Source organism: Propithecus coquereli, unplaced genomic scaffold (assembly GCF_000956105.1).
Source record: "Propithecus coquereli isolate 6110/MARCELLA unplaced genomic scaffold, Pcoq_1.0 Scaffold444, whole genome shotgun sequence".
Lineage (NCBI taxonomy): Eukaryota > Metazoa > Chordata > Mammalia > Primates > Indriidae > Propithecus > Propithecus coquereli.
The window spans coordinates 455,856-470,992 of NW_012150219.1; the positions used below are offsets into that span (position 1 = coordinate 455,856).

At 51.8% G+C, this 15,137-nt stretch overlaps 1 protein-coding gene across 1 annotated transcript in view; it reads right to left on the reverse strand.

Annotated features, from left to right (window-relative positions):
* Positions 1 to 14,830, reverse strand: part of PREX1 (phosphatidylinositol-3,4,5-trisphosphate-dependent Rac exchange factor 1) — a 175,117-nt gene extending 160,287 nt beyond the window's left edge. Inside the window, exon 1 of the mRNA XM_012654692.1 lies at positions 14,532 to 14,830. Coding sequence (XP_012510146.1) covers positions 14,532 to 14,753 — 222 coding nt within the window. The 5' untranslated portion in view covers positions 14,754 to 14,830. The remainder of the gene's footprint in view (positions 1 to 14,531) is intronic.
* Positions 14,831 to 15,137: the final 307 nt, after the last annotated feature.

A 15,137-nucleotide genomic window follows, 5' to 3' on the forward strand; every position in this document is an offset into this window, starting at 1 on the left:
ATTCACCTCACTACCCCATCAATCTAAGAGGTAGAAACTATTTTAGGAACGGAGGAAACTGAGGCACACACGGGTAAAGCAACTTACCCACCAATCACACAGCCGGTAAGCAGCCAGGATTTCCCAGGAGGGATCCGGAGCCTCCACGTTTGCTATGAAGCCGTTAAAGGTTTGTGATGTGGAGTGCTGAGTAGCAACACGAGGAAGGGCACACGAGGGCAAGAGGAGCCAGGTCTGACATCGTGTGTGCCACACCATCATACCTCGGCCAAAACAAAACGCAAACAACAAGGAGGAAATGCACTGAAAGGTGAAACAGCTGTTTGGAAGGGTGAGCTCTTTTTACTCGTCTTTATTTTCCAAATGTTCTAAAATGAATGCGGTGGCAGCAAACACGGCCAGTGCCCGGCAGGCAGCCCAGGGAGCCAGCACCGGGCCCAGTACTCCCCTACTTTACTGTACCCCCGAAGGCCCGATGTCTGCCCGCCCTGCCTCCGGCTGTACCCCAGCATCTACAACAGGGCCAGGCACACAGTACGTGTTCGATAAAATGTGTGGAAGCAGGAAACAAGCCCAGGACGTAGAAACAGAGATTTCCCCATTTTACAGTTGAGGAAACTGAGGTCCAAGGTCACAGAGCTGGTTAGCGGTGGTGCTGGGACAAGCGTGAGCCGAACCACATCCTGACGGAGAGTCTGTACCGAGGACAGTCAAAATCACCAAAGAGACGTGTGGCTGAACACGATGCGTGATCTGGGACTGGGGGTGGGATGGGGGCAGAGAAAGGTATAAAGGACATTTGGGGGAAAATGGGTGAAATCTGAATACAGATTGTGGATTGTATCATTTAGTGCCAATGTTAAATGTCCTGATTTTGTTCCATGCACTGTGGTGACAGAAGAGCCTGTCTGTGTGCTCGGGAGATGCATGCTGAGTGTTTAGGGGCACCACGTCTGCAGTTACTGTCAAATGGATAAAAACAATCACAACGTGTAGATGTGTGTGCATGAGCGGGAGAAATGGGGAGGGAGAAAAGAGAACGGGAGAATGATAAATTAAAGTCACCAAAAAGTTAACTTTGAAAAAATGTATTAAATTGCCCATAAATACAAGATAGTTGGTTTTACAGTATGTGCAGCCGGGTATATACGCAAAACATCATTTTACCACACTGGGTTTCACACGCAAGCGTGCCAGTAGCCAAACAGACACAGGAAACGTGCTTTTGACACACACACCTCTCCTGCATTTACTACCTCAGTGACCAAGGGGAAATAAATAGTAAAACCACCCAATCAACAGCCATGCGGGCCACCAGCTGGTGCCTGGGGCCACACAGAGCTTCCTGACATGGCAAAAAAAAATTCCAATCCCTCTGCCCTCCCGGCGTGGCAAGGGCAGGAGGCCAAGGGCCCAGTCTGTGGCTACCCCACAGGGGTAGGGTTCACACTCCCAAGACAAAGTCAGGCCAGGAAGGCCTCCCTCAGAGTAGGCCCCATTCAATTCCTTTCATCACACATTCATGCCTTCCACAAATACTAACCGAGCACCTGTTATGTGCTAGGTGTTGGACACTTGTGGGCAAACACAGCAGACAAGGGCTATGACCTCATGTGACTTATATTCCGATAGGAGAGACAGACACTAAACAAGTAAATAGACAAGACAATTTCAGGCAGTGGCAGGTGCTAAGAAGAAAATAGGTGCAGTGACGTAGAGAAAGGACTCAAGGCTCTCTCCGAAGAAGTGGTACTTACGCTGAGAGCTGGAAGAGAGGGAGGGGTCTCTGATGCAAATCAGGGTGCAAAGTGTTCCAGGCAGCAGGAAAAGCAAGCGAAAAGGCTCAGAGGCTGGAACCAGCTGAGCACAGCTCCGGGACAGAAAGCAAGCTGGTGGGTCTGGGACAGAATGAAGGAAGAAGATGTGGTCGGCATAGCGGCCAGATCACATAATGCCTCCTAAGCCACAAAAGGGAGTTGGGATTCAATTAACTACCATGTTCTGCTCCTTCTACCTCCAGCAGAGTGGGGATGGGGGAAGATAGGACCCCTTAGGACTGTTACTGTCCCATCAAACAAACCAGAAGGACATGGCAAGATGTTGGATCTAAACCTTGTCAATAATCACATTAAATATATACAAGCTAAGCAGTCTAATTAAAAGGCAGCAACTACCCAACTACACGATGCCTATAAGAGATGCACTTGGAATATAAAGACACAAAGAAGCTAAAGGAAAAAAATGGAAAACACTAAAAGCATAAGAAAGCTGGTGTGGCTGTAGTAATATCAGACAAAACAGACTTCAAGAAAAGGAGCATTATCAGAGGTAAAAAGAAGTATTTCATAGTGATAAAAGGGTCACTTCGCTAAGAAGACATAATCATAAATGTGTATCACCAGCAGCAGAACTTTAAAATACACAAAGTAGTAACTGACAGAACTCAAGAGAGAAATACACAAATCTACAAAATCACAGTTGGAGACTTTCACAGCCTCTCTCAGCAATTGGTAGAACAAATGGACCAAACACTGGTAAGCATATAGAAGACCTGAACACTACCAAACACCTGGATCTAGAAATGACGTTTAGCCAGGCACAGTGGCTCATGCCTGTAACCCTAGCACTTTGGGAGGCCCAGGCAGGAGGACTGCTTGAGGCCAGGAGTTCAAGACCAGCCTGGACAACATAGCAAGATTCCATCTTTACAAAAATAAATGAATAAATAAACAAAATAAAATGGCAATTGTAGAACATTCCATACAACCACAGAATACACACTCTTTTCAAAGGTACATGGAATGGTCACTAAGGTAGACCTCATGCTGGGTCATAAAGCAAGTCTTGATCAATTCCAAAGGGCAAGAACCCCAAAGAACATATTCACCGAGCACAAGAGTATTACATTAAAAATCACTAAACAATAAGTTATCTGGATAAACCCCAATATTCAGAAATCAATACAACTAGACTGGTTCTCCCCACCCCACCCTCAAAGTAAACAGCAGACAACATCTGGCATAAATGCCTCCTAGGAGGGGAGCAGTCAAGCATCTGCCCCGTGGCCAGGTCTCAGCCCAAGCCTAGGTGGAGGGGACCACCAAGGGGGGCAGACGCTCTGGGCTTATCCTCAACAATCCGATCAGCAAATCATTTCCAGAGATGCTTGGTGGGATGTGTACCCCGTGAGAGAGACCACGTCCTGCCAGGGAAGTAACTGCACCCAGCTGCCCCACCTGGCTCAGAATGAGCCAGAACCAGTCCACCAGCCAGTCGGCTCATCTCACTCTGGGGCCGTTCTGCGCAGGTCAGAGAGGAAGCAAATGAAACGCAGTGGTCAAGAACGTGCAATCCTGAGTTAGGTCACCATCAGCCGTCCTTGGTGGGCGGATTCCTACCCCTTGGTACACGGCCTGCAGGATCCCATTTCACGAAGACGGGACTGCGAATGGGAGCTCAGGTATGCTCAGGTTAGGATATACAACTGAGACTAGGTTACGGTTTGCAACAGGGACAAAAGGATCTTGCAGATATAATTAAGGCACCAAGTCACTCAGCTCAGTGGACCTGACCGAATCAGGTAAGGCTTTAAAAGAAGACTAAGGGGAAAAGAGGGGTGGGTTACTGGGCCCTTCCTGAAGGGAGATTCGAAACCAGGGATTCACCTGCTGGCTGTGAAGTGGCCATGTCGTGAGAGGGCCACACGGCTAAGACCCCAGGGCGGCCTCTAGGACGTGACACAAAGCACTAGCCAACAGCCTGTAAGAAAACGGGGACCTCAGCCCCAAATCTCAGGGAGCTGAATTCTGCCAACAACCTAAGGCAGCGCCCCTCTCCGAGCCTTAGATGAGATCACAGTCCCGGCCAACACCGTGATGGCAGCCTGGTGAGACCCTGAGCAGAAAACCCAGTGCCCATACTGCCGGCCCACAGAAACTTTGAGGTCGTAAGTAAGTGCTGTTTGAAACCACTAAATTTGTGGCAATTTGTTAAGCAACAACGGATAACTAATACACCGACTCTGTGTGATCTCAGGCAAGTGACCTCACCTCTCTGGGCCTCAGTTTCCTCATCTGCAAAACTGTGAGGCTGCAAGTGAGACAGGATGTGTACCCAACAAATGGTAAGCGGTTTATTCCGTGCCCTTTAGGTTCCTGGAGGCATTTCATGTATTTTTGAGAAATTCACCTTTTTTCCCCCCAGTCTTTGGGTGGATTCCCTGGAGAAAAAAGTGCACAGCCTCTTCTGGCTCCAAATTACAATCATCCCGGAGATGCCCTGGCGCCCAGCTTCCTTCAGAGTGCAGAGACCATGTGTCCAGGGCAAGGGTCCACTCGGGAAAAATGACCTCGGTCACTTACTGAAATAAGCAAGTCCCGGGAAGGATCGGAGGCAGAGCGCTCACGCTGAGATGCTTCACGTAACTTTCCCTATGCAGAAAGTAGGAAAATACTAAGATTCTAAAACATAATTTTAAGAAAGAACCACTACCAATTACTGGGGCCTGACCACGTGCCTGACTGAGCCAACTGCCCCAACACCTTTTACAGATGAGGAAACCAAGGCTCTGAGAGGGAAAGCTCCTTGCCCAGGGTCACAGAGCCACTGCGGGGCAGAGACAAGATTCAGACCCAGACAATCTGGCCAAGACCCTGGGCACTTGAGCACAATGCCACACTGCAGAAAATTCTTCCCCTCAGGCCACACCCACCCACATATCTTAGGTTACGTTAAAGGACATCAGACTATCACAGCCCCAGATCTGCAGGAAAGCCTACATGAAAATACTCAGTAGTTACGTAATTCAAAACAAGCGTATCATGCAATAAAACATAAGCATGTATAGAGGAGCTTTTTTTTTTTTTTCATTCAACTAATATTTAATGAGCATCTACTAAGTGCCAGGCTTTGTTCTGGGTGCTGGAGAGACAAAGTGAATAAAACAGACAAAAATCCCCATCCCGGTAGAGCTGACATTCCAGGGAGGGAGACAGACAATAAACAGTAAATAAGCCAAATGTCTGGTGCGTTAGCTAATGAAAACGAACGATACCGGGGAAGAAGACAAGAAGTGGGGAAGCAGGGTGGTGGGGTGTCGAGGAGACTTGGTAGAGAACATGACATTTGAGCAAAGGCCTGAAGGAGGTGAAGGAGTGAGTCACAGGGGTGCCAGGCGAAGAGCATTCCAGACAGAGGCAGGTGGAAGGGCCCTGGGGGTGTGCGTGCTCGGTGCGTGTGAGAAGGGGACGTGTGGTTGGGGGAGTGGGAGGGGGTAGGGCAACAGGAGGTTCTGGAGTTGGATGATGGGGGTGACCGCACCATCTGTGAATATACACAAGCCACTGCGTCGTACACTTGAAAGGGTGAGGTGTACGGTGTGTGAATATCTCCATTTGAAAAACTGTGTAAGGAAACAGAGAGTAGTAAGAGAGGACAGGGGAGAGGCCACAGGGGGCGGGTCCTGCAGGACGTTCCAGCCATTCTAAGGACTCTGCTTTTACTCCGAGCGAGATGTAACTGTCTTAGGTTCTAACCAGATCCCTCTGGCTGCATAAGGAGAACAGAATGCGTGTGGCAAGGCTGAGACCAGAGGAGTCGACTGCAACAGTCCTGGCCCTTCCCTGGCTGTGTGTCCCTGGGCAAGCCACTTGGCCTCTCTGCACCTCTGTTTTCCTCACCCATGAAGCGGGCCTGAAGAATATATACCCAGAGGGCAGAGATGACAGCTGACACAGGGCAAAGTGTTGTCATGATGTCTGTGAGTGGAGGGTGGAGTCAAAGGTCCTGCCAAACAGTTTTTAAGCATGCAAATCGGTTTCCTGAACAGAAAACAGGGGTGCCTTCCTCTGTCGCAGGAAGCAGGGGCCCCTCTCACATTAACAGCCCTCCCAGCCCAGAGGCAGCTACCTTCACATCCTGTCGACACCCTGGCCACAGACAGGGGCCCAAATTCCTCTCTGGGTCACAGGCCTCCTCCAGGGAGTCTGCCCTGGTTACCTGGTGACACAGTATCCACAGGGAAGCTGAGACCCAGAGAGGGGACAGAACCATCCCCGGGTCACACAGCAACCTGGGAGCAGGCAGGGGATCTGCCTGGGGGAGGAAAGGTATGGTCACTTCCCCCTGGACGGGTGTCCAGGCTGGAGGAAGGAGGTGGCTGCTGAGATTTTAGAAAGACCACTGTGCAGTCCTGCTTTCTGGATCATCAGCTGAACCATGCCACGCCCCTACTGAAAACCCTGCAGGGGGCTCCTCTTGCCACTAGGAACAAAACCCAAAGTGCTCACCACCCATATAAGGCCTGTGCAGCCTGGCCTCTACCAACCACACCAATCTTATCCCCCCTTATCCCCCCTACTCTCCCCTCCAGCCACCCTGGTCTCTCACTGTTCCTCAAATAAGCCAAGCATGGTCCTGCCTCGGGGCCTTTGCACATGCTGCTCCCTCTGCCTGGAACGCTCTGCTCTCAACTCTTTCCACAGGTGACTCCTTCTCCTCCTTTAGGACTCAGCTCAAATGTCATTTCCTCAGAGAGACCTTCCTCGGCCATCCGTTCTAAAGTAGATGCCACCATCCCTAACACCAACATATTCTCACTTTATTTCCTTCTCTGTGTATTCACTCCCCAGCTGTGTGGACTTGGGCAAGTTACTCAACCTCTCTGAGCCTTAGCTTCCCTATCTGCAAAATAGGTATAATGATGTATCAACTTCAGAGGGTTGTTGCCAGGGCTCAGAAAGAGATAATCCACACAAAGCACTTAGCACCATGCCTGGCACAGAGTAGGGCCTCAGTGTTATGATTATGTTATGATTATGTTATGTTATGATTATGACAACTCTTGTCCTTTTCACAAGTGCTCTCTCTTTGTGTTACCTGAAGATTCCCTGAGGACAGAGACCTGTCCATCTTGTTCCAGCCACATGACAGCACCTAGCACAGTGCCTGGCACATAGTAGGTGCTGAGTGTCCACTTGCTGAAAGAATAAGTGAATGAATAAGAACACTGACTGTCCATACCCTGCGCTGGCCCTGGCCTCGATCCTCCCGAGAGAAGCTTCTTACAGAAGCCACCCCCTTCCCCAGCAAGGGGAAAAGTACAAGACCCCGGGTCCTGATGGCCGACGGCTACCAGCCCCCACCAGCCTTCAGCAGCCCTGGTCCTGCCAGCCTGAATCGGCCTCTCCTCCCCTGGCCCGGAATCAATGGATCGTCTGTCAGTTCCACCCTGGGGAAGGAACCAGGCGGGTAAACACAGATTGAGTGTCCAACCACAAGACAAAGGAGGAGCAGACAGATTCCCTTCTGGTCCTCAAGGAGCCAAGAAAATAAAAATAAACTTAAAAATCTACATGGAGGCTGGGCACGGTGGCTCACGCCTGTAATCCCAGCACTTTGGGAGGCCAAGGCAAGAGGATTGCTTGAGGTCCGGAATTCGAGAGCAGCCTGGGGAACGTAGCAAGATGCCGTCTCTACAAAAAAAAATGTAAAAATTAGCCAGGCCCAGTGGTTCATGCCCAGCTACTCAGGAGGCTGAGCACAGAGTGTTGTTTGAGCCCAGGAGTTCCAGGCTGCAGTGAGCTATAATCACACCACTGCACTTAAGCCTGGGCGACAGAGTGAGACCCTGCCCCAAAAAAAAAAAAAATCCAAACTGGAGGGCTCCCCTTCTCCCTCGGTGTTTCCTCATGGTGGAGGGGGAGCCTGCAGCAGATCCTGGGGTGAGCCCTGCCTTTCCTCTGCACTCAGCCCTGCCAGGCACTTTCCACGGACTGTTGCACTCACTCCTGCGAGGACTAGGATCATCCCCAATTTGCAGATGGAGAAAGCAGGGCTCAAAGAGGCAAAGGGACATGCGCAAGGTCAATGCAAGGGCAGAGCAGAATCTGAACCCAGGCCATCTGATTCTAGAGCCCAAGACACACTGCGGGCGGGGGGGAGGGGGAAGCAGACCGCATCATGCTACTTACGTGAACACATACATGCATGCATCCACGTCGATCTCATACAGTAATATTTCAACAAAGGCTTGTAAGTGCCCCAAAATAGTCTGGAAACAGAAGTGGCGGTCAAAGGAGATTTTAGCCCAGTGGTTCTCAGCCGAGGCTATTCTGCATGCCCGCCCCCGCCCCCAGGGTATCTGGCAATGTCTGGAGATATTTGACTGTTCTCACTGGCGGAGGGGGTGCCACTGGCACCTAGTGGGTAAAGGCCAGGGATGCTTCTCAACACCCTACAATGCACAGGACAGTCTTCACAGCAAAGAACGATCCAGCCCCAGTATGTCCACAGTGCTGAGGGTTGGGAGAGAGGGGGGATTTGCCCCTTATCAGCTGCTAGGGCCAGAAATGCCCTCTGTGGAACCTCTTTAAGAGGGACTTTTGATGCTGGTTAAAACACAAATCCCCAGAGAAGGATGTGGGCCACTAAGCCCTGTCCCCAGGGCCCTAGGGATGGAACTCTAACAAGCTGCATTGTGGATGCCCTAAATCAGTGCTCGTCCCCCCTCCGCAGGCTCGTCTCACCTGCAAGACAAGGAGAGTCGGACCCAGTGACCTGCCTGGCTTCCTTTCAAGTTCTATGTCTCCTAAGCTCTAGGGCAAGAATCAGCTCTGACCTGGCCCTGTGGCTGGGCAATGAGGCTGGTGGACACAGCACACGGGTTTGAGGGCCAGCCCACCCCATCGCCCACCTCCCACCAGGATTCCAGAGAGTCTGTGTCTGTTGGAAAACAGAAAGGAGGTCACAAAAGCCTGAGAAGTGGGGGTCTCTTGCAGCCAGGTACCACCTGCTTCAAAGACTTAACTCTTACAAAACCTTTAAGGGAGAAGGGCTGTGAAACACATAGGATGTGGGTTTCTTTAAGGGAGTGGCCTCGAGCCAAACAGGTCTTCAGCTTACTGCACAATAAAGGGGGATCCTCTCCAAGAAAGGGGTGCCCTGAAGTCTCAAAAGCCAGGGACACCAACCCTATCCATCTCTTCTTAAAGGGACAGTTAAATGGTTACCATGGCAAACACCAGAATAATAGAAGATGGCCTTCCAGTACGCTTTATTGGAAGAACACGCTCATTCAAATGCATGAATTCTAGCATCTCCATTGGGCTGTCCTTCTTATAAGGACAAGGACCACATTTGCCCTGGTGATAGCTGCATTCTCACAGCCTAGAACACTGCCTGGAATATACAGCAGGTGCTCCATAAATACCTGCACAATGAGAAAAGCAGTCCAGTATCTTTATGGCTTTACCTGTATGTAGCTCTGTTGGCCATACCCCAAAAGTGGGGCCCATCTCACTCCTGCTGACACTTAGGTTTTTATCATCAAAAGATTTTCACTGACTCCCTGATGATGTTCAGCCCGATACAAGGTGGCCTGGCCCAGGCTCTCTGGCATCCTAAAGCTCAGATAATTTGGACCTTTTGGCTCAATTCTTGCCCACCTGGGCAGCCCAGAGGTCTCACAAAAGCAGTGATTTTGCACATGAACACATACTGCAGCAATTCAAGGTCGTGGTAAAGAACATGGGCCATGCAGCCAGGCTACTCGGGTTCAAATGTCAGCTCTGTCAGGCTGTGTGATCTTGGGAAATTGACTTGGCCTCTCTATGTCTTTCATTTGTAAAATGGGAAGCATAAGAATACCTGAAGCTTTTAATACATGAGGAAGCTTTACACAGGGCTCTCAAATGCATAAATATTAGCAAATTATTGTTACAATTGTTGCTTTGATCTAATAACCACATTGGAAATACAATTCTTTCTGTTGGCGTTTTTAAAAAAATAAATACACACATATGCATAATTTTATATGAAAAGGGTATTACAAACAGGATTTCTTAGTACATTTTTTTCCTTTTCTATCTTCCTGGTTGCTTCTCTCCACTTCCTTTTCTCCAAGCTCCCGTAACCTTACACATGACACACATGCGTATATTATGGTTACTGTTTACCTTCTAAAAGCGGAATTGCATTATGTATACTGCTTAGCATCCTACTTTTCACAACAGGACCACATGAAAATCCCCCAGGTCACTGGGGAGGTCACTCTGTCTCAGTGACTAAAGAATCAAAGGCATGCCCGCCCCACCGCCACCACCCCCGACCCCGGCGCATCTCCCTAGTGTGAGACTAGAAGGACAGAATCTTTCAAAAAACAAAAAATAGTGACAACGCAAAACCACAGTTTCTTGTTTGGCAAGCAGAGCCCCAACGAGAAGAAAAACTTCGGTCTCCTTCCTCCAAAAAGCAGAACCAGGGCAAGCATTCTGGGAGCTTTCTGTCCACAATCTCTGCTCCTCAGAGACCCCGGCTGATTCGGGACAGACCCTCTGGGTGCCTAGGAGTGACGGGTCTCTGTCCTCAGTCACTGGGAGCCTTCCAGAAAACTGCTGACCCCTAGCCAAGGGTCTCTGTGCCCACCCACCTAGGCTCCCCCTTGGTCCCCACCACTGCCCAGCGGGTACACCCACCATGGGAGCCATTGGCACCTGCCCCTGAGGTCTCTCCCCTTGCGAGCAGAGACTCTGAGCCAATGCAACCAAGAGGCAGGTGGGCCCAAGGCTTACTCAGGCCTTGGGAGCCTTTGAGCTCCAAGAAGACAATCTCATTGCTGCATGTCCCCAAAAAAGTCACCACAGCATTCCAAGCACCCAATGTTCCTTGCAGTGTTCTAAGAATTTTAACCTCAGGCTCATCCGAGCTTCATGACACCTCTGTGAAACAGGTGCTATACTATGCCCATTGTAAAGAAGCGGAAACTGAGACACAGAGCAAGTCAGTGACCTGTCCAGGGTCACCTACAGTTGGTGTGGGGGAAAGCCAGGGTCTGAACCCCAGCGGCCTGCCTTCGGAGCCCCACTCAACCCTCACGCCATGAGCAGACACAGAGCACAGAGGAGGAACCGGCAGCCTGCCATTTCCAAACTTCCACATTCTGCCCATTCTGCAGATGAGAGAACAGATGTCACAGAGGGGAAGTAACAGGAGGAGGCACAGAAGGAGGTTAAGGGTCACAGAGACCTGGGTTCAAATCCCGGTTCTGCCACCTTAACAAATCATGTGCCAAGCCCTTATTTTATAAGCCAGAGGCAGTCTGCAAAGTGGCTGGGGACAAGAGTTCTGGGGTCAGGCAGCCTGGGATCAAATCCTGGCAACGCTGTCTACACAACCCAGGGCAGTTCACTTAAATACGCTTTGCCTCAGTTTCCTGGTCTGTTAATGAAGGTAACAACAGCGTCCCCTTCACAGAGAAGATTAAAGGAGTTGACACATGCAAAGTGCTTAGAATGGTAAACGATAAATAGGTGTCAGTTTCTACACAGTAATGACTGGCATTGTTTTCATCATGACTAACACTGCCCACGAGCACAAGCCAGGGCTTCTAAACGTTGAGATCCAAGGTTCCAAGTCAAAAAGCAGGGCACTGTCACCCACAACTCCTGAGGTGGCCTCCAAGATAGACCCAGCATCTCAACGAGAGGGGCTGTCCTTGCCTTTTCATGATTCTTTAATAAACACACACAAAACACCGAACTCACAGGACTTTCTTGGAAGTGGGGGTGCAATCCAGTTCCTGAAGGAGATGGGAAAGATGGGGAGATTCTGCCAGAACCACAAAGTCCCAGGCCCGGAACCAAACAAAACCGCTAGTTCCTGTGGCTGGAACTTAGAGGGTCAAAAGGAAACTCACTCAGAGCCCCTGTCCTCCCTTCACTGCTGACTCGGACTTCACTTCCTCCAGGCAGCCCTCCCTGACCACCCCCGCTCCCTGAATGCTGAAATTCCATAACCCTACTATCAAATAACAATCATTATTATTGGTATTTATATACCTTACTACCTGCCAGGCACAGTTCTACACGCTTTATATCAATTTATATCTCATTTATCCTTTTTTGAAAAACCTGTAAAATCGGATCTATTATCATCCCCCATTTTACACATAAGGAAAGTAAGGCTCAAAAAGGTAAAGCCACTTGCCCAAGGTCACAGGTCCAAGGACTTAAACCCAAGCAGTCTGGCTCCAGAGCCCAGCCTTGCACTTGGATTTTTTTTAAATGCCTGTTTTGCCACTCTCGACTAGACTGTCCCCTCCTGGAGGCAAGAGCCAGACCTGGCTTCTTGGCCTCCCCCACAATGCTTAGCCTATTACAGAGGCGTCCTTTCCAGTGGCTGACAGCACCTCCAAACCAGGGACACAGGAAGGCCAGGGCTGTCCCTCAAGGGCTGCCTCTACCACGTGGAATTAAAAGCAAGGAGGGATTACCGTGCCTTCTTCCAAGCCAGGAGGCAGGGGAAAAATCCCTTAGCAAGTAGAGAGAGTGGGAAGAAGAAGAAAATCACAACCTGCAGGCTGCCAGCCTCGCTGCCATGGAAAGCCGTGGTAATTAGCAGTTCCAGAAGCTCTAAGCCCCAGGTTTGCAAAACTAAAAGGCCTTCCTTGGGTGGTTTAGGGGCCATTCCTCATGGAGCAGGATTCCTGCGGCTCACGAACAAGGTATGACTGGTCAGGTTACACAATCAGTCCGTTTCTGTCACCAGCTTGGGGACACACAAAAGGACAAGGCAGAAAGGAAACCTGGATCCCCCCTCCTCTTATTTTACAGGTAGGGAAACTGAGGTCAGGACAGGTGGCATGACTGGTCCAAGACACATGTCAAAGGCAGAACCAACTCATCTCAAAACTGACACATCAACAACAAAAATGCGATGAGCTCAGCATATTAAAAGTGTCAGGAGACAATGTGGAAGTAATCTTTTTTTCCCATTTCTTTAAGCATAAGAATGGGTGACTCCAATCAATTTCCATTATTCCCGTGTCTTCCAACTCAACACGTGGACGATTTAAGACCGCAGCTCACTCAAACACAATCTGTATCTTTTCTGAAAGGAACCACACCATCTAGGGCACGGGCGTGGGAGGCAAAGGTATGTTTTCTTTCCCATTAATATAAAAATTGGTTTGTGTTTCCTGTTTCTCTTCCAGACTGAGGAGCGGGGAGTGGCTCAGAAGAAGTGAGGAGTTCCCTAGAATCTGACATTGCTCAAAGATACCGGGGCTGTCTGCATCTTTAATTCAGAAACTGCCAGCTTCAAATCGAGCTGATTCTCCCTGCATGGCCTGTGAGTGAGGAAGACATGGGAAAGAGAACCAACCCTGCCTTATTCTTACAGGCTGTTCTAGCAGGGTCCTTTGGCCAAATGCTTTTCAATGCCTCTGTACACCCCCCTCCCTCCCCACCAATACCCCTCCTTTCACAGGGAAAAGGGCTCTGGGGCTCCCTCCTCTCGGAGTTGAAATCCGGATCTCATGCAGCCTCAACTGCACCCCTAAGCCACGGGAGCCCCAGAGGATCCCAGAGTCTGTCTTTACCCGGGAGACTGGGAGCTGCAGAGCCTGGCTCTGGGGTCTCTGAAAGAGCCACCCCCGCACCAGCCCTTCCTGAACCAGGATTAAAAGACTTCCTTGAGCAGGGAAGGGGAGTAAATGAGGTCCCAGCAGGAGGCACGGAGATTAAAGCCTCTGGAGTCTCCTAACTTCCACCCAAGGCTCTACCTCTGTCCCACCCCCACCACCCTCTAGCCAGTTTTCTCACTTCCTAGGAGAGTAGGGAAGTGGCCCCTTCCTCTCTCTCACAGAAAAAAATAAAAAGAAATACAGCATAGAATAGGCGTTTAGAGCAGCGGCTGGGACTGCTCTAGCTCAAAGCCCAGTATCCCCACTTAACCAACTGTGTGATCCTGGGCAAGTTACTCAGCCTCTCTGGAGCTACATTCTCCCCATCGAAAAAATGGGCGACATTCTCATCCCTACCTCATGAGCCAATTGTGAAACCTGCTAATCAATGACACATGTAGGGTGCCTGGCACATAGTAAGCGCTCAGCTGTTACTTCACAAAGTCTGAGACTGTGGTTTTGCAACTTGGAGACTGAGGGGGAGGGGAGGTTAGGGAGGCTGGATCGCCGAGTCGTGAGTTCGAAACCCACTCTCCCCAAACTCCAGCAAAACTGTGTACATGGGAGATTCTTCCCTGGGGTTTTGTCAGTTCCCATCCCTCCTCCGGGCTTCGGGTTTTATCCTACGCTATTAAACCCGGAGAGACGCTGGGCTCTAGGAACTAAGGTCTGTCCTAGATGAGCACATCAGGCGGCGAAGTTGTTCCCGGGAAAAAGACGCAGGAGCAAAAGCTCCCGGCGCCGGGGTTCAGAGCCCCTGCCTCGCGGATGTAACTAATTTTAAAACTATTTGAAAGGCGGGGAGGGGGAAGAAAAGACAAAAGGGCAGCGCGCGCAGGGTGGGAAACGGAGTGCGGGAGACCCCGGGTCGGAGCTGCACACGGGCCGGCCAGGAGGCGACAGCACAGCTCCGGAGGAGCCTGGTTCTCCTCCACTTCTCCGCGCGCCCGCGGGGCGCCCCCGAGGCGACTCTCTAGACCCCCCCAGGAACCGCGGCCACAGGTAGCGGGGACCGCAGCTCTGGCTGGCGGCGGAGCGAAGGCTGCCCCCGCGCTCTCCGGGCGACACTCACCGACTGCAGGAAGCGCAAGGTGCCCACGTAGTCCCTCTCGGTGCCCAGGATCTCGTTGAGGACGCAGAGGCGGAGGCGCAGCTGGCGCTCCGACTCCCGGGCGGCCGCGCACGGGCCGGAGCTGGGCGCAGAGGCGCCGGGGGTCCGGGGATCCGGGTGGGCACCGTCCCCTGCCCCGTCGCCGCTGGGGTCGCCGCCGCCGCTGCCGCTGGGTACCTCCATTCTAGCGCGGCCGCACGGCGCCGGTCCTTCCCCCGCGCGGAGGTCGTGCGGAACGGCGACTCAGGCGTCCAGGCGCCCCATCCCGGACGGGGCGCGCCGGCGGGCCGGGCTCAGCGGCGGGCCGGGCGCTTGGCGCGGCGGGCGGGACCGGGGGGCGGGCGGCCCGGGCCGGGGGCGGAGGCAGCGCGCGGAGGCTGGACCAGGGGCGGGAGGGGGCCGGCCCTGGGGGCTCCCAGACGGCTGGCCCCGCCGCCGCCGCCGCCGCCCCCGCCGCCCAGGGAGCGTCTGCCAAGTGCCACGCCGCGCTCGGCCGCAGAGCGCTCCGCGCGCGCACCGGGCCCCTGCAGACGCGCCCGCGCGGAGGCTGGACCAGGGGCGGGAGGG